The sequence below is a fragment of the Lepisosteus platostomus genome, chromosome 6 (assembly GCF_059453375.1).
Source record: "Lepisosteus platostomus isolate fLepPlt1 chromosome 6, fLepPlt1.hap1, whole genome shotgun sequence".
In the NCBI taxonomy this organism is placed as follows: Eukaryota; Metazoa; Chordata; class Actinopteri; order Semionotiformes; family Lepisosteidae; genus Lepisosteus; species Lepisosteus platostomus.
The window spans coordinates 1,731,236-1,747,950 of record NC_142616.1 but is presented as its reverse complement, the minus strand read 5'-3'; the positions used below and the strand labels follow the sequence as shown (position 1 = coordinate 1,747,950).

General features: G+C 55.5%; 2 protein-coding genes and 3 long non-coding RNA genes across 7 annotated transcripts in view; 4 read left to right on the top strand and 1 right to left on the bottom strand.

The window, feature by feature from the left end:
* LOC148659563 (ADP-ribosylhydrolase ARH1-like) overlaps nt 1-1,961 on the top strand; it is an 8,342-nt gene extending 6,381 nt beyond the window's left edge. The window contains exons 5-7 of the mRNA XM_088635727.1: nt 694-697; nt 764-978; nt 1,477-1,961. Coding sequence (XP_088491853.1) covers nt 694-697; nt 764-936 — 177 coding nt within the window. The 3' untranslated portion in view covers nt 937-978; nt 1,477-1,961. The remainder of the gene's footprint in view (nt 1-693; nt 698-763; nt 979-1,476) is intronic.
* Nucleotides 1-14,134, bottom strand: part of LOC148659560 (uncharacterized) — a 63,219-nt gene extending 49,085 nt beyond the window's left edge. The window contains exon 1 of the long non-coding RNA XR_015939740.1: nt 14,002-14,134. This is a non-coding gene — a long non-coding RNA (uncharacterized LOC148659560). The remainder of the gene's footprint in view (nt 1-14,001) is intronic.
* nfatc2ip (nuclear factor of activated T cells 2 interacting protein) lies at nt 3,795-14,407 on the top strand. Of its 3 annotated transcripts, none has more exons than XR_015939731.1 (9): nt 3,795-3,974; nt 6,918-7,037; nt 10,236-10,290; nt 10,979-11,084; nt 11,270-11,365; nt 11,767-11,941; nt 13,157-13,404; nt 13,675-13,793; nt 14,085-14,106. XR_015939731.1 is itself a non-coding variant. In XM_088637355.1 (9 exons), the coding sequence occupies exons 1-9, from the start codon at nt 3,903-3,905 to the stop codon at nt 14,244-14,246; spliced, it is 1,050 nt and encodes a 349-aa protein (XP_088493481.1). In that variant the 5' UTR covers nt 3,818-3,902; the 3' UTR covers nt 14,247-14,407. The 3 variants fall into 3 exon arrangements, 2 of the variants coding, with proteins under 2 accessions (XP_088493481.1, XP_088493482.1); XM_088637355.1 differs by having other exon boundaries at nt 3,818-3,974; nt 13,157-13,301; nt 14,085-14,407; XM_088637356.1 differs by lacking the exon at nt 11,270-11,365 and having other exon boundaries at nt 3,818-3,974; nt 13,157-13,301; nt 14,085-14,407.
* Nucleotides 7,061-8,330, top strand: LOC148659562 (uncharacterized). The gene is made up of 2 exons (XR_015939735.1): nt 7,061-7,407; nt 7,445-8,330. It is a non-coding gene; the product is annotated as an uncharacterized LOC148659562 (long non-coding RNA).
* Nucleotides 8,600-10,002, top strand: LOC148659561 (uncharacterized). Its single transcript, XR_015939736.1, has 2 exons — nt 8,600-9,194; nt 9,505-10,002. It is a non-coding gene; the product is annotated as an uncharacterized LOC148659561 (long non-coding RNA).
* Nucleotides 14,408-16,715: the final 2,308 nt, after the last annotated feature.

Sequence of the window (16,715 nt, the reverse complement as noted above, 5' to 3'; positions counted from 1 at the left end):
GCTCTCATCATCATCATCATCACTGCTCTCATCATCATCATCACTGTTCTCATCATTATCATCATCACTGTTCTCATCATTATCATCATCACTGCTCTCAACATCATCATCATCACTGCTCTCATCATCATCATCACTGTTCTCATTATCATCATCACTGCTCTCAACATCATCATCACTGTTCTCATCATCATCATCACTGCTCTCAACATCATCATCACTGTTCTCATCATTATCATCATCACTGCTCTCATCATCATCATCATCACTGCTCTCATCATCATCATCATCACTGTTCTCATCATTATCATCATCACTGCTCTCATCATCATCATCATCACTGCTCTCATCATCATCATCACTGCTCTCATCATTATCATCATCACTGCTCTCATCATTATCATCATCACTGCTCTCAACATCATCACTGCTCTCAACATCATCATCATCACTGCTCTCAACATCATCATCACTGTTCTCATCATCATCACTGCTCTCAACATCATCATCACTGTTCTCATCATTATCATCATCACTGCTCTCAACATCATCATCACTGTTCTCATCATCATCATCATCACTGCTCTCAACATCATCATCACTGTTCTCATCATCATCATCATCACTGCTCTCAACATCATCATCACTGCTCTCATCATCATCATCATCACTGTGCCTCATATTATCTTCTAGTATTGTATGATACCTGAGTGTGTGAAGTGTAGTATTAACCCTCAGTCCCTCAGGAGCACCAGGACATGAGTGCTTGTTGACTGCTCTCTCCCAGGAGACAGCGACTCCACTGCTGTGATCGCCTGCTGCTGCTGGGGGCTCCAGTACGGGCTGAAGGGCGTCCCTGCAGGAAACTACTGCTGCCTGGAGTACCGGAGCAGGATAGAGCTGGTGGCTGAGCAGCTCTACACACTGTCTCACTGACTGACACTCCAGCACATCAACACTGCACTGAGAGAGAGAGGGGTTAATACAGACACACTGACTGGACACTCCAGTACATTAACACTGCACTGAGAGAGAGAGGGGTTAATACAGACATACTGACTGGACACTCCAGTACATTAACACTGCACTGAGAGAGAGAGGGGTTCATACAGACACACTGACTGGACACTCCAGTACATTAACACTGCACTGAGAGAGAGAGGGGTTAATACAGACACACTGACTGGACACTCCAGTACATTAACACTGCACTGAGAGAGAGAGGGGTTAATACAGACATACTGACTGGACACTCCAGTACATTAACACTGCACTGAGAGAGAGAGGGGTTAATACACACACACTGACTGGACACTCCAGTACATTAACACTGCACTGAGAGAGAGAGAGGGGTTCATACAGACACACTGACTGGACACTCCAGTACATTAACACTGCACTGAGAGAGAGAGGGGTTAATACACACACACTGACTGGACACTCCAGTACATTAACACTGCACTGAGAGAGAGAGAGAGAGGGGTTAATACAGACACACTGACTGGACACTCCAGTACATTAACACTGCACTGAGAGAGAGAGAGAGGGGTTAATACAGACACACTGACTGGACACTCCAGTACAGTAACACTGCACTGAGAGAGAGAGAGAGAGAGAGGGGTTAATACACACACACTGACTGGACACTCTAGTACATTAACACTGCACTGAGAGAGAGAGGGGTTAATACACACACACTGACTGGACACTCCAGTACATTAACACTGCACTGAGAGAGAGAGAGAGGGGTTAATACAGACACACACTGACTGGACACTCCAGTACATTAACACTGCACTGAGAGAGAGAGGGGTTAATACAGACACACTGACTGGACACTCCAGTACATTAACACTGCACTGAGAGAGAGAGAGGGGTTCATACAGACACACTGACTGGACACTCCAGTACATTAACACTGAGACGAGTTTATAGAGCCAATAAAAAGAAAGTTAAATCTCTTTATTATTGTGAATTAATGTGAATTTATTCGTGATGTCCAGAGTGACCTGAGGGATCTGAGACCAGGAGTGAGAGACCTGTCTGTGGGGAGCCTGCGTGTTCTGTGTGTTCTGAGCTCGCCCACATCGTCTCATTCTGCTCGCCTGTCTGTCCCCCAAGACTGTCGACACTCTGGGGGTGACAGGGGCTTTTCCTGCTGCACCCCAACACTCAGGAGCTGTACCCCAGGGGTATCAGAGAGCCCCCCAGCCTGAGCTGTTCCACATCGTCTAATTCTGCTCTCCTGTCTGTCCCCCAAGACTGTCGACACTCTGGGGGTGACAGGGACTTCTCCTGCTGTACCCCAGGGGTATCAGAGAGCCCCCCAGCCTGAGCTCGTCCACATCGTCTAATTCTGCTCTCCTGTCTGTCCCCCAAGACTGTCGACACTCTGGGGGTGACAGGGACTTCTCCTGCTGTACCCCAGGGGTATCAGAGAGCCCCCCAGCCTGAGCTCGTCCACATCATCTAATTCTGCTCTCCTGTCTGTCCCCCAAGACTGTCGACACTCTGGGGGTGACAGGGACTTCTCCTGCTGTACCCCAGGGGTATCAGAGAGCCCCCCAGCCTGAGCTCGTCCACTCCTGGATTCCCACCCTGCTTCTTCAGAAGGGCTGCTGTTTAACGGGCTCTGTGCCTGTCCCGTACCCCGAACCCCCAGTGCCTGTCCTGCACCCCGAACCCCCTGTGCTCCTGGCTCTGTGCCTGTCCTGTACCCCGAACCCCCTGTGCTCCTGGCTCTGTGCCTGTCCTGTACCCCGAACCCCCTGTGCTCCTGGCTCTGTGCCTGTCCTGTACCCCGAACCCCCTGTGCTCCTGGCTCTGTGCCTGTCCTGCACCCCGAACCCCCTGTGCTTCTTGCTCTGTGCCTGTCCCGTACCCCGAACCCCCAGTGCCTGTCCTGCACCCCGAACCCCCTGTGCTCCTGGCTCTGTGCCTGTCCTGCACCCCGAACCCCCTGTGCTCCTGGCTCTGTGCCTGTCCTGTACCCCGAACCCCCAGTGCCTGTCCTGCACCCCGAACCCCCTGTGCTCCTGGCTCTGTGCCTGTCCTGTACCCCGAACCCCCTGTGCTCCTGGCTCTGTGCCTGTCCTGTACCCCGAACCCCCAGTGCCTGTCCTGCACCCCGAACCCCCTGTGCTCCTGGCTCTGTGCCTGTCCTGTACCCCGAACCCCCTGTGCTCCTGGCTCTGTGCCTGTCCTGTACCCCGAACCCCCTGTGCTCCTGGCTCTGTGCCTGTCCTGCACCCCGAACCCCCTGTGCTCCTGGCTCTGTGCCTGTCCTGTACCCCGAACCCCCAGTGCCTGTCCTGTACCCCGAACCCCCTGTGCTCCTGGCTCTGTGCCTGTCCTGCACCCCGAACCCCCGTGCCTGTCCTGTACCCCGAACCCCCGTGCCTGTCCTGTACCCCGAACCCCCTGCCTGTCCTGTACCCCGAACCCCCGTGCCTGTCCTGTTCAGCCCTGTTGTAACGTTAGAATATCAGGTAGTTTTAGAGAAGAGCAGAGACGTGCAAAGGCACTTCAGCGTTATCGTGATTTTATTATTATTATTCAAAATCCTTTATTCGTCCTAGGGGGGAATTATTATTATTATTATTATTATTATTATTATTATTCCCCCGCTGAGGTCTGAACCCCCACAGCGCTCGGTTCCGCGGGTGGGGTAACCGCCGGCCCGCGCCGCCATGCCGCGCCGCCGGCTCGGGGAGACTACAAGGCCCGGCGGCCACTGCGCGCTCTCGGGGGCGATCAGGACGGCGCCCGCCGAGTCCCGCCCCCGCCGAGGTCATCCAACCGCAGGGACAGTCTCCCCCCGTTCCCTCCCGTGATGACGTCCCCCTCGCCCTATAGGCTGTCGCCCCGGGCAGGGCTGCCCTGATTGGTGGACGTGCGGACAAATGGGAGGAGGCGGCAAAGACGCTCCGTCCCTCCCCCCTCCGTCTCCGTCTGGAAGCGCGATGGCGGAACAGGTGAGCCGTCGGTCCCGGTCCGGTCCTGCTCCGGTCCCGCTCCGGGGTCGGGTTCTGCTCCTACCCTCCCTCTCTCTCAACACGCCCCTGTTTCTGGCAGCTCTGGCCGACGCGCTTGTCAGAGGACGAGGAGGGAGGAGGAGGAGACACATTTCTGCTTAATGGTTGTTTTGATGTTTCTTTCCGAGCCGGGTCGGGTCGGGTCGGGTCCGGTCCGGGTTCCGGGAGAGGGATACCGGCTGTCTCCGAGGTCTGTCGCTGCAGGCAGCGCTGGTGGCCCGGGAGTGAGGTGGATCGCTGTGTGAAGCCGGTCTCCCGGTGCCCTGGTCTCCCGGCCGGGTCAGGGATCATTGACCAGCGCCGCTTCCTCGGTGAGCCCTCTGGGACCCGGGAGCTGACCGGTTTCTCACTGGTTTCACTGGGAGCCTCTCTGCGGTGGGATTAGGAATCGCCAGCGGTTTGGCTGATCGCCCGGTGACTTCTCTGTAACTCATCGACACTTCGCCCTGATCTCTCTGTGATTCTGTGTGCTTGTTTCCAGTGACTCCTCTGTAACTCATCGACACTTCGCCCTGATCTCTGTGATTCTGTGGGCTTGTTTCCAGTGACTTCTCTGTAACTCATCGACACTTCGCCCTGATCTCTGTGATTCTGTGGGCTTGTTTCCAGTGACTTCTCTGTAACTCATCGACACTTCGCCCTGATCTCTGTGTGATTCTGTGGGCTTGTTTCCAGTGACTTCTCTGTAACTCATCGACACTTCGCCCTGATCTCTCTGTGATTCTGTGTGCTTGTTTCCAGTGACTTCTCTGTAACTCATCGACACTTCGCCCTGATCTCTGTGATTCTGTGGGCTTGTTTCCAGTGACTTCTCTGTAACTCATCGACACTTCGCCCTGATCTCTGTGATTCTGTGGGCTTGTTTCCAGTGACTTCTCTGTAACTCATCGACACTTCGCCCTGATCTCTGTGATTCTGTGGGCTTGTTTCCAGTGACTTCTCTGTAACTCATCGACACTTCGCCCTGATCTCTGTGTGATTCTGTGTGCTTGTTTCCAGTGACTTCTCTGTAACTCATCGACACTTCGCCCTGATCTCTCTGTGATTCTGTGGGCTTGTTTCCAGTGACTTCTCTGTAACTCATCGACACTTCGCCCTGATCTCTGTGTGATTCTGTGTGCTTGTTTCCAGTGACTTCTCTGTAACTCATCGACACTTCGCCCTGATCTCTGTGATTCTGTGGGCTTGTTTCCAGTGACTTCTCTGTAACTCATCGACACTTCGCCCTGATCTCTCTGTGATTCTGTGGGCTTGTTTCCAGTGACTTCTCTGTAACTCATCGACACTTCGCCCTGATCTCTGTGATTCTGTGTGCTTGTTTCCAGTGACTTCTCTGTAACTCATCGACACTTCGCCCTGATCTCTCTGTGATTCTGTGGGCTTGTTTCCAGTGACTTCTCTGTAACTCATCGACACTTCGCCCTGATCTCTGTGTGATTCTGTGGGCTTGTTTCCAGTGACTTCTCTGTAACTCATCGACACTTCGCCCTGATCTCTCTGTGATTCTGTGGGCTTGTTTCCAGTGACTTCTCTGTAACTCATCGACACTTCGCCCTGATCTCTGTGTGATTCTGTGTGCTTGTTTCCAGTGACTTCTCTGTAACTCATCGACACTTCGCCCTGATCTCTGTGATTCTGTGTGCTTGTTTCCAGTGACTTCTCTGTAACTCATCGACACTTCGCCCTGATCTCTGTGATTCTGTGGGCTTGTTTCCAGTGACTTCTCTGTAACTCATCGACACTTCGCCCTGATCTCTGTGTGATTCTGTGGGCTTGTTTCCAGTGACTTCTCTGTAACTCATCGACACTTCGCCCTGATCTCTGTGTGATTCTGTGTGCTTGTTTCCAGTGACTTCTCTGTAACTCATTGATGACATCACCCTGATCTCTGTGTGATTCTGTGATTAATGATGGTTCTGTAATTAATGATTGCTCTGTTGTGTGATATCTCCATTATCAGTGATATGGCTTGATTTATGTGATGAGCTTACTTTGTCAGTAAGTGGACAGATATTTCATGGTGACGTCTGTGTGATTCTTCAGTGATTGGAGCTGTGACTTCTCTGTAGCTCCTCTCTCTGTCAGGTCTCAGTGTTGGCGCAGGGCTGTGAGCTGGGACTTCTCTGTAGCTCCTCTCTCTGTCGGGTCTCAGTGCTGGCACAGGGCTGTGAGCTGGGACTTCTCTGTAGCTCCTCTCTCTGTCAGGTCTCAGTGCTGGCGCAGGGCTGTGAGCTGGGACTTCTCTGTAGCTCCTCTCTCTGTCAGGTCTCAGTGCTGGCGCAGGGCTGTGAGCTGGGACTTCTCTGCAGCTCCTCTCTCTGTCGGGTCTCAGTGCTGGCGCAGGGCTGTGAGCTGGGACTTCTCTGTAGCTCCTCTCTCTGTCGGGTCTCAGTGCTGGCGCAGGGCTGTGAGCTGGGACTTCTCTGTAGCTCCTCTCTCTGTCGGGTCTCAGACAGTGCTGGCGCAGGGATGTGAGCTGGGACTTCTCTGTAGCTCCTCTCTCTGTCAGGTCTCAGTGCTGGCGCAGGGCTGTGAGCTGGGACTTCTCTGCAGCTCCTCTCTCTGTCGGGTCTCAGTGCTGGCGCAGGGCTGTGAGCTGGGACTTCTCTGTAGCTCCTCTCTCTGTCGGGTCTCAGTGCTGGCGCAGGGCTGTGAGCTGGGACTTCTCTGTAGCTCCTCTCTCTGTCGGGTCTCAGTGCTGGCGCAGGGCTGTGAGCTGGGACTTCTCTGTAGCTCCTCTCTCTGTCAGGTCTCAGACAGTGCTGGTGCAGGGCTGTGAGCTGGGACTTCTCTGTAGCTCCTCTCTCTGTCGGGTCTCAGTGCTGGCGCAGGGCTGTGAGCTGGGACTTCTCTCTAACTCCTCTCTCTCTCTCTCTCCGTCAGGGCTCAGACAGCAGTGACAGTGACCTGGAAGGTTTGCCTCGTCTTCCTCTTCCACCCACAAAACGCCGGCGAGTCATTGACCCTGCTGCCATAGCAACCGTGCCAGTGTACTCCAGTAAGGTTAGTGTGTCTGTATGGGCCGTGTCAGACTGGGGCTCCGGTCCTCTGTGTTATAGAGGTGTGTCACACTGGGCTCCGGTCCTCTGTGTTATAGAGGTGTGTCACACTGGGCTCCTGTCCTCTGTGTTATAGAGGTGTGTCACACTGGGGCTCCGGTCCTCTGTGTTATAGAGGTGTGTCACACTGGGGCTCCGGTCCTCTGTGTTATAGAGGCTCTGTCACACTGGGCTCCAGTCCTCTGTGTTATAGAGGCTCTGTCACACTGGGGCTCCGGTCCTCTGTGTTATAGAGGTGTGTCACACTGGGGCTCCGGTCCTCTGTGTTATAGAGGCTCTGTCACACTGGGGCTCCGGTCCTCTGTGTTATAGAGGTGTCACACTGGGGCTCCGGTCCTCTGTGTTATAGAGGTGTGTCACACTGGGCTCCGGTCCTCTGTGTTATAGAGGTGTGTCACACTGGGGCTCCGGTCCTCTGTGTTATAGAGGTGTGTCACACTGGGGCTCCGGTCCTCTGTGTTATAGAGGTGTGTCACACTGGGGCTCCGGTCCTCTGTGTTATAGAGGTGTGTCACACTGGGCTCCGGTCCTCTGTGTTATAGAGGTGTGTCACACTGGGCTCCGGTCCTCTGTGTTATAGAGGTGTGTCACACTGGGGCTCCGGTCCTCTGTGTTATAGAGGTGTGTCACACTGGGGCTCCGGTCCTCTGTGTTATAGAGGCTCTGTCACACTGGGCTCCGGTCCTCTGTGTTATAGAGGTGTGTCACACTGGGGCTCCGGTCCTCTGTGTTATAGAGGTGTGTCACACTGGGGCTCCGGTCCTCTGTGTTATAGAGGTGTGTCACACTGGGGCTCCGGTCCTCTGTGTTATAGAGGCTCTGTCACACTGGGCTCCGGTCCTCTGTGTTATAGAGGTGTGTCACACTGGGGCTCCGGTCCTCTGTGTTATAGAGGCTCTGTCACACTGGGGCTCCGGTCCTCTGTGTTATAGAGGTGTGTCACACTGGGGCTCCGGTCCTCTGTGTTATAGAGGTGTGTCACACTGGGGCTCCGGTCCTCTGTGTTATAGAGGCTCTGTCACACTGGGGCTCCGGTCCTCTGTGTTATAGAGGTGTGTCACACTGGGGCTCCGGTCCTCTGTGTTATAGAGGTGTGTCACACTGGGGCTCCGGTCCTCTGTGTTATAGAGGTGTCACACTGGGGCTCCGGTCCTCTGTGTTATAGAGGTGTGTCACACTGGGGCTCCGGTCCTCTGTGTTATAGAGGTGTGTCACACTGGGGCTCCGGTCCTCTGTGTTATAGAGGTGTGTCACACTGGGGCTCCGGTCCTCTGTGTTATAGAGGTGTCACACTGGGGCTCCGGTCCTCTGTGTTATAGAGGTGTGTCACACTGGGCTCCGGTCCTCTGTGTTATAGAGGCGTGTCACACTGGGGCTCCGGTCCTCTGTGTTATAGAGGTGTGTCACACTGGGGCTCCGGTCCTCTGTGTTATAGAGGTGTGTCACACTGGGGCTCCGGTCCTCTGTGTTATAGAGGTGTGTCACACTGGGGCTCCGGTCCTCTGTGTTATAGAGGTGTCACACTGGGGCTCCGGTCCTCTGTGTTATAGAGGTGTGTCACACTGGGGCTCCGGTCCTCTGTGTTATAGAGGTGTGTCACACTGGGGCTCCGGTCCTCTGTGTTATAGAGGTGTGTCACACTGGGCTCCGGTCCTCTGTGTTATAGAGGCTCTGTCACACTGGGGCTCCGGTCCTCTGTGTTATAGAGGCTCTGTCACACTGGGGCTCCGGTCCTCTGTGTTATAGAGGCTCTGTCACACTGGGGCTCCGGTCCTCTGTGTTATAGAGGTGTGTCACACTGGGGCTCCGGTCCTCTGTGTTATAGAGGTGTGTCACACTGGGGCTCCGGTCCTCTGTGTTATAGAGGTGTGTCACACTGGGGCTCCGGTCCTCTGTGTTATAGAGGTGTGTCACACTGGGGCTCCGGTCCTCTGTGTTATAGAGGTGTGTCACACTGGGGCTCCGGTCCTCTGTGTTATAGAGGTGTGTCACACTGGGGCTCCGGTCCTCTGTGTTATAGAGGTGTGTCACACTGGGGCTCCGGTCCTCTGTGTTATAGAGGCTCTGTCACACTGGGGCTCCGGTCCTCTGTGTTATAGAGGTGTCACACTGGGGCTCCGGTCCTCTGTGTTATAGAGGTGTGTCACACTGGGGCTCCGGTCCTCTGTGTTATAGAGGTGTGTCACACTGGGGCTCCGGTCCTCTGTGTTATAGAGGTGTGTCACACTGGGGCTCCGGTCCTCTGTGTTATAGAGGTGTGTCACACTGGGGCTCCGGTCCTCTGTGTTATAGAGGTGTGTCACACTGGGGCTCCGGTCCTCTGTGTTATAGAGGTGTGTCACACTGGGGCTCCGGTCCTCTGTGTTATAGAGGTGTGTCACACTGGGGCTCCTGTCCTCTGTGTTATAGAGGTGTGTCACACTGGGCTCCGGTCCTCTGTGTTATAGAGGTGTGTCACACTGGGCTCCGGTCCTCTGTGTTATAGAGGTGTGTCACACTGGGCTCCGGTCCTCTGTGTTATAGAGGTGTGTCACACTGGGGCTCCTGTCCTCTGTGTTATAGAGGCTCTGTCACACTGGGGCTCCGGTCCTCTGTGTTATAGAGGTGTGTCACACTGGGGCTCCTGTCCTCTGTGTTATAGAGGCTCTGTCACACTGGGGCTCCGGTCCTCTGTGTTATAGAGGTGTGTCACACTGGGGCTCCGGTCCTCTGTGTTATAGAGGTGTGTCACACTGGGGCTCCGGTCCTCTGTGTTATAGAGGTGTGTCACACTGGGGCTCCGGTCCTCTGTGTTATAGAGGTGTGTCACACTGGGGCTCCGGTCCTCTGTGTTATAGAGGTGTGTCACACTGGGGCTCCGGTCCTCTGTGTTATAGAGGTGTGTCACACTGGGGCTCCGGTCCTCTGTGTTATAGAGGTGTGTCACACTGGGCTCCGGTCCTCTGTGTTATAGAGGCTCTGTCACACTGGGGCTCCGGTCCTCTGTGTTATAGAGGTGTGTCACATGGGGGGTGTTATAGACTGTCAGAGGTGTGTGTAACAGTCTGTGTTATATAAACCAGTACTAACAGCATGTCCAGTGCATGGTGCAGTGTGTGTTGTGTAGTGTGTTGTACACAGTGTTGTATGGTGTGTGTTTCAGGTGAGCAGCAGTCTACAGTTAATACCAAGTAGCTTCAAACACACTGACATCACAGGTAATTCCTCTCTCTCTCTGTCTCTCCCCCTTTCCCTTCCTGACTGCCTGTCTGTCTTCACACATGGTCAGCACAGGTGGTTTCTTCCTGTCTGCCTGTCTGTGTCTTAGCCGCAGAAGAGCTGCTGTCCTGTCTCTCTGTCTCTCTGCTTGTGTCTGCCGATGTCTGACTGCCCGTCTGTCTCTCTCTCTGCCTGTGTCTGACTGCCCGTCTGTCTCTCTCTCTGCCTGTGTCTGACTGCCCGTCTGTCTGTCTGTCTCTGATCGAGCTCTCTGTTCCTCGTCTGTCTGTCTGTCTGTCTGTCTGTCTGTCTGTCTGTCTCTGATCGAGCTCTCTGTTCCTCGTCTGTCTGTCTGTCGGGTGTTTCTGATCGAGCTGTCTGTCTGTCTGTCTGTCTGTCGGGTGTTTCTGATCGAGCTGTCTGTCTGTCTGTTTCTGATCGAGCTCTCTGTCTGTCTGTCTGTCTGTCTGTCTGTCTGTCTGTCTGTCTGTCTGTCTGTTTCTGATCGAGCTCTCTGTCTGTCTGTCTGTTTCTGATCGAGCTCTCTGTCTGTCTGTCTGTCTGTCTGTCTGTCTGTCTGTCTGTCTGTCTGTCTGTCTGTCTGTCTGTCTGTCTGTCTGTCTGTCTGTCTGTCTGTCTGTCTGTCTGTTTCTGATCGAGCTCTCTGTTCCTCTTCTCCCTCTGCAGAGGAACAAAGCCGCCGCCCCCCAGCGCCTTCTCCGCCCCCACGGGAGGAGCAGCCAATCAGCTTCGCCCTCTCCGACTCCGAGGAGGAGGAGCCAAGCGGGGAGCGGTGAGTGACAGCTCCGCCCCGCCAATTGCAGGCCGGCTCGGGGAAACGGGGACACGCCCACTGGCCCCGGGGAAGGCTCCCGATTGGCTCGGGCTGGACAGCGTCGGAGAAGGTCCTGCCTCCGTGAGACCGGGGCCCTGTTCCAGGGTGTCTGACCTCCCCCTGTCTCTCTCTCTCTCTCTCAGATGCGCCCCCTCGCCCTCCCCCTCCCCCTCCCCCTCTCCGCCCCCCACTCCCGCCGTCTCCCAGGCCAGGAAGAGGCGCACCAATCGCAAGATCAGGTGGGCCTGACTCCTCCTGCTGAGCTGAGCTCCTCCTGTCTGCCTGCCTGTCTCTCTCTCTGTCTGCCTGACTACTGCCTGTCTGCTTCTCTGTCTCTCTCTCTCTTCACCTCGCCTGTCTCTCTGCTTCGTCTGCCTGTCTCTCCCTCTAACTTGTCTGCCTGTCTCTCTTTCTGCCCGAATACTGCCTGTCTCTCTTCTTCACTGCCGTTTTCTCTCTCCCCGTTGTCTCTCTGTCTCTCTATATCTGTCCCTCTCCTCCGTCTCTCTGCCTGTCTGTCCCTCTCCTCCGTCTCTCTGCCTGTCTGCCTCTCCCTGAGCCCAGCTCTGTGCCGTGCTGACCGGTGTCCGGTGTCCGCTGCGCTCAGACCCGGATCTGTCCCCCTCTCCCTGTCCGCCAGGGACCTGGAGAAGCAGCTCGGGAGCATCAGCCCTCCTCCCAGCCGCCTGCAGGGCGGCGCCGACGAGCCAGACGACGACGTCATCCTGGTCACCCCACTGCGGCCCGAGTCGCCCCGAGAGATCGTCCTGAAGTTCCGCTGCCGGGGTGACCTTCACAAGATCACTGTCCAGTCGGTGAGAGAGAGAGGGGTCAACACACTCCAGTACATGAACACTGCACTGAGAGAGAGAGGGGTTAATACAGACACACTGACTGGACACTCCAGTACATTTACACTGCACTGAGAGAGAGGGGTTAATACACACACACTGACTGGACACTCCAGTACATTAACACTGCGCTGAGAGAGAGAGGGGTTCATACAGACACACTGACTGGACACTCCAGTACATTAACACTGCACTGAGAGAGAGAGGGGTTCATACAGACACACTGACTGGACACTCCAGTACATTAACACTGCACTGAGAGAGAGGGGTTCATACACACACACTGACTGGACACTCCAGTACATTAACACTGCACTGAGAGAGAGAGGGGTTAATACAGACACACTGACTGGACACTCCAGTACATTAACACTGCACTGAGAGAGAGGGGTTCATACAGACACACTGACTGGACACTCCAGTACATGAACACTGCACTGAGAGAGAGAGGGGTTAATACACACACACTGACTGGACACTCCAGTACATTAACACTGCACTGAGAGAGAGAGGGGTTAATACACACACACTGACTGGACACTCCAGTACATGAACACTGCACTGAGAGAGAGAGAGGGGTTAATACAGACACACTGACTGGACACTCCAGTACATGAACACTGCACTGAGAGAGAGGGGTTCATACAGACACACTGACTGGACACTCCAGTACATTAACACTGCACTGAGAGAGAGAGAGAGGGGTTAATACACACATACTGACTGGACACTCCAGTACATGAACACATTACATGTACATTAACACCACATACATGGACATTACAATCACTCCAGTTTTAATACAGACAGAGAGAGAGAGGGGTTAATACAGACACACTGACTGGACACTCCAGTACATTAACACTGCACTGAGAGAGAGAGGGGTTAATACAGACACACTGACTGGACACTCCAGTACATTAACACTGCACTGAGAGAGAAGGGTTAATACACACACACTGACTGGACACTCCAGTACATTAACACTGCACTGAGAGAGAGAGGGGTTCATACAGACACACTGACTGGACACTCCAGTACATTAACACTGCACTGAGAGAGAGAGGGGTTAATACACACACACTGACTGGACACTCCAGTACATTAGTATCACTCCAGTTTTAATACAGACAGAGAGAGAGAGGGGTTAATCTGACTCCAGGTGGTTCTCATTTCCAGACGTCTCCTCTAGGTGAGGCTGTCGAGCAGCTGTCCGTCAAACTGCAGGTCCCGCCCTCCCGCATCCTGCTTCTGCGGAAGGAGAGTGAGCTTCCTGTCGGCTGCTCGGCCTCTGAGCTGGGGCTGGGCATCACCGACATCATCGGTGAGAGTGTCTCTCTGTACCTGTCTCACTCTGCTGTCTGTGACACCTGTCTGTCTCTCCCTGCCTGTTTCTGAGCTGGGGCTGGGCATCACCGACATCATCGGTGAGAGTGTCTCTCTGTACCTGTCTCACTCTGCCGTCTGTGACGCCCGCCTGTCTCTCCCTGCCTGTTTCTGAGCTGCTGTCTGTTTCTCTACCCGTCTCTGTACCTGTCTGTCTCTCTTCCTGTCTCATCTCTCTGTGACACCCATCTGTCTCTCCTTACCTGTTTCTGAGCTATTGTCTCACTCTGCCTGTCTCTCCATGCCTGTCTGTCTCTCTTCCTGTCTCTATATACCTGCCTCTCACTGTGTACCTGTCTCTCTCTCTGCAGACTGTGTGCTGATCCATGAGCAGCACCAGGACAGGTGGCTGGATGAGACCGACGACACCATCACAGTCAGACTACAGGGAAAAGAGAGGAACTCAACCCGGGACTACAGAGTGCTCAGGGTCTGTGTGTCTGTATGAACCCCTCTCTCTCTCAGTGCAGTGTTAATGTACTGGAGTGTCCAGTCAGTGTGTCTGTATTAACCCCTCTCTCTCTCAGTGCAGTGTTGATGTACTGGAGTGTCCAGTCAGTGTGTCTGTATTAACCCCTCTCTCTCTCTCAGTGCAGTGTTAATGTACTGGAGTGTCCAGTCAGTGTGTCTGTATTAACCCCTCTCTCTCTCAGTGCAGTGTTAATGTACTGGAGTGTCCAGTCAGTGTGTGTGTATTAACCCCTCTCTCTCTCTCTCCCAGGATGCTCCTCTGGGTTCTGTTCTCAGGAAGTATGTTGCTCAACTGGCCCTGACAGGAAGTCAGAAAGTCAGCTTCCTGTTTGACGGGTCGAAGGTCAGCGACAGCGACACGCCGTCCAAGCTGGAGATGGAGGATGGTGATGTCATCGAGGTGTGGACCTGAGCACGCCCCCGCGGGCTCGGCAGCCGGCGGGGCGTTGGGGGTGCGGGCGGGGTGCAGTACCACCGCCTGGCCTGCGCCGAGTGAGGGGGCGCCGCGGGGTCACGGCGGAGTGGGCGGGGCCTGTGTCTGAGGAAATAAATAAAGATGTGCGAGATTCTGCAGTCTGTCGTCTGATTCCCTCTGGGGCTGGGAGCTCGTTAGGAGCTCGTTAGTGACTGGGGTTGGGGGTCTGTGTGTGGGGCTGGGAGCTCGTTAGTGACTCTGGGGTTGGGGGTCTGTGTGTGGGGCTGGGAGCTCGTTAGTGACTCTGGGGTTGGGGGTCTGTGTGTGGGGCTGAGAGTTCGTTAGGAGCTCGTTAGTGACTCTGGGGTTGGGGGTCTGTGTGTGGGGATGGGAGCTCGTTAGGAGCTCGTTAGTGACTCTGGGGTTGGGGGTTTGTGTGTGGGGCTGAGAGTTCGTCGGTGACAGCGGGAGACACAATCTCCTCTGAGTCTCTACTCCATCAGGGGCGGTACCCTCCTCCCGCACACGGCGCTGTGACAGCAGGAGACACAATCTCCTCTCCCCCTCTACTCCATCAGGGGCGGTACCCTCCTCCCGCACACGGCGCTGTGACAGCAGGAGACACAATCTCCTCTGAGTCTCTACTCCATCAGGGGCGGTACCCTCCTCCCGCACACGGCGCTGTGACAGCAGGAGACACAATCTCCTCTCCCCCTCTACTCCATCAGGGGCGGTACCCTCCTCCCGCACACGGTGCTGTGACAGCAGGAGACACAATCTCCTCTGAGTCTCTACTCCATCAGGGGCGGTACCCTCCTCCCGCACACGGCGCTGTGACAGCAGGAGACACAATCTCCTCTCCCCCTCTACTCCATCAGGGGCGGTACCCTCCTCCCGCACACGGCGCTGTGACAGCGGGAGACACAATCTCCTCTCCCCCTCTACTCCATCAGGGGCGGTACCCTCCTCCCGCACACGGCGCTGTGACAGCAGGAGACACAATCTCCTCTCCCCCTCTACTCCATCAGGGGCGGTACCCTCCTCCCGCACACGGCGCTGTGACAGCAGGAGACACAATCTCCTCTCCCCCTCTACTCCATCAGGGGCGGTACCCTCCTCCCGCACACGGCGCTGTGACAGCAGGAGACACAATCTCCTCTGAGACTCTACTCCATCAGGGGCGGTACCCTCCTCCCGCACACGGCGCTGTGACAGCAGGAGACACAATCTCCTCTGAGTCTCTACTCCATCAGGGGCGGTACCCTCCTCCCGCACACGGCGCTGTGACAGCGGGAGACACAATCTCCTCTCCCCCTCTACTCCATCAGGGGCGGTACCCTCCTCCCGCACACGGCGCTGTGACAGCAGGAGACACAATCTCCTCTCCCCCTCTACTCCATCAGGGGCGGTACCCTCCTCCCGCACACGGCGCTGTGACAGCAGGAGACACAATCTCCTCTGAGTCTCTACTCCATCAGGGGCGGTACCCTCCTCCCGCACACGGCGCTGTGACAGCAGGAGACACAATCTCCTCTGAGTCTCTACTCCATCAGGGGCGGTACCCTCCTCCCGCACACGGCGCTGTGACAGCAGGAGACACAATCTCCTCTGAGTCTCTACTCCATCAGGGGCGGTACCCTCCTCCCGCACACGGCGCTGTGACAGCAGGAGACACAATCTCCTCTGAGTCTCTACTCCATCAGGGGCGGTACCCTCCTCCCGCACACGGCGCTGTGACAGCAGGAGACACAATCTCCTCTGAGTCTCTACTCCATCAGGGGCGGTACCCTCCTCCCGCACACGGCGCTGTGACAGCAGGAGACACAATCTCCTCTCCCCCTCTACTCCATCAGGGGCGGTACCCTCCTCCCGCACACGGCGCTGTGACAGCGGGAGACACAATCTCCTCTGAGTCTCTACTCCATCAGGGGCGGTACCCTCCTCCCGCACACGGCGCTGTGACAGCAGGAGACACAATCTCCTCTCCCCCTCTACTCCATCAGGGGCGGTATCCTCCTCCCGCACACGGCGCTGTGACAGCAGGAGACACAATCTCCTCTGAGTCTCTACTCCATCAGGGGCGGTACCCTCCTCCCGCACACGGCGCTGTGACAGCAGGAGACACAATCTCCTCTGAGTCTCTACTCCATCAGGGGCGGTACCCTCCTCCCGCACACGGCGCTGTGACAGCAGGAGACACAATCTCCTCTGAGTCTCTACTCCACCAGGGGCGGTACCCTCCTCCCGCACACGGCGCTGTGACAGCAGGAGACACAATCTCCTCTGAGTCTCTACTCCATCAGGGGCGGTACCCTCCTCCCGCACACGGCGCTGTGACAGCAGGAGACACAATCTCCTCTGAGTCTCTACTCCATCAGGGGCGGTACCCTCCTCCCGCACACGGCGCTGTGACAGCAGGAGACACAATCTCCTCTGAGTCTCTACTCCATCAGGGGCGGTACCCTC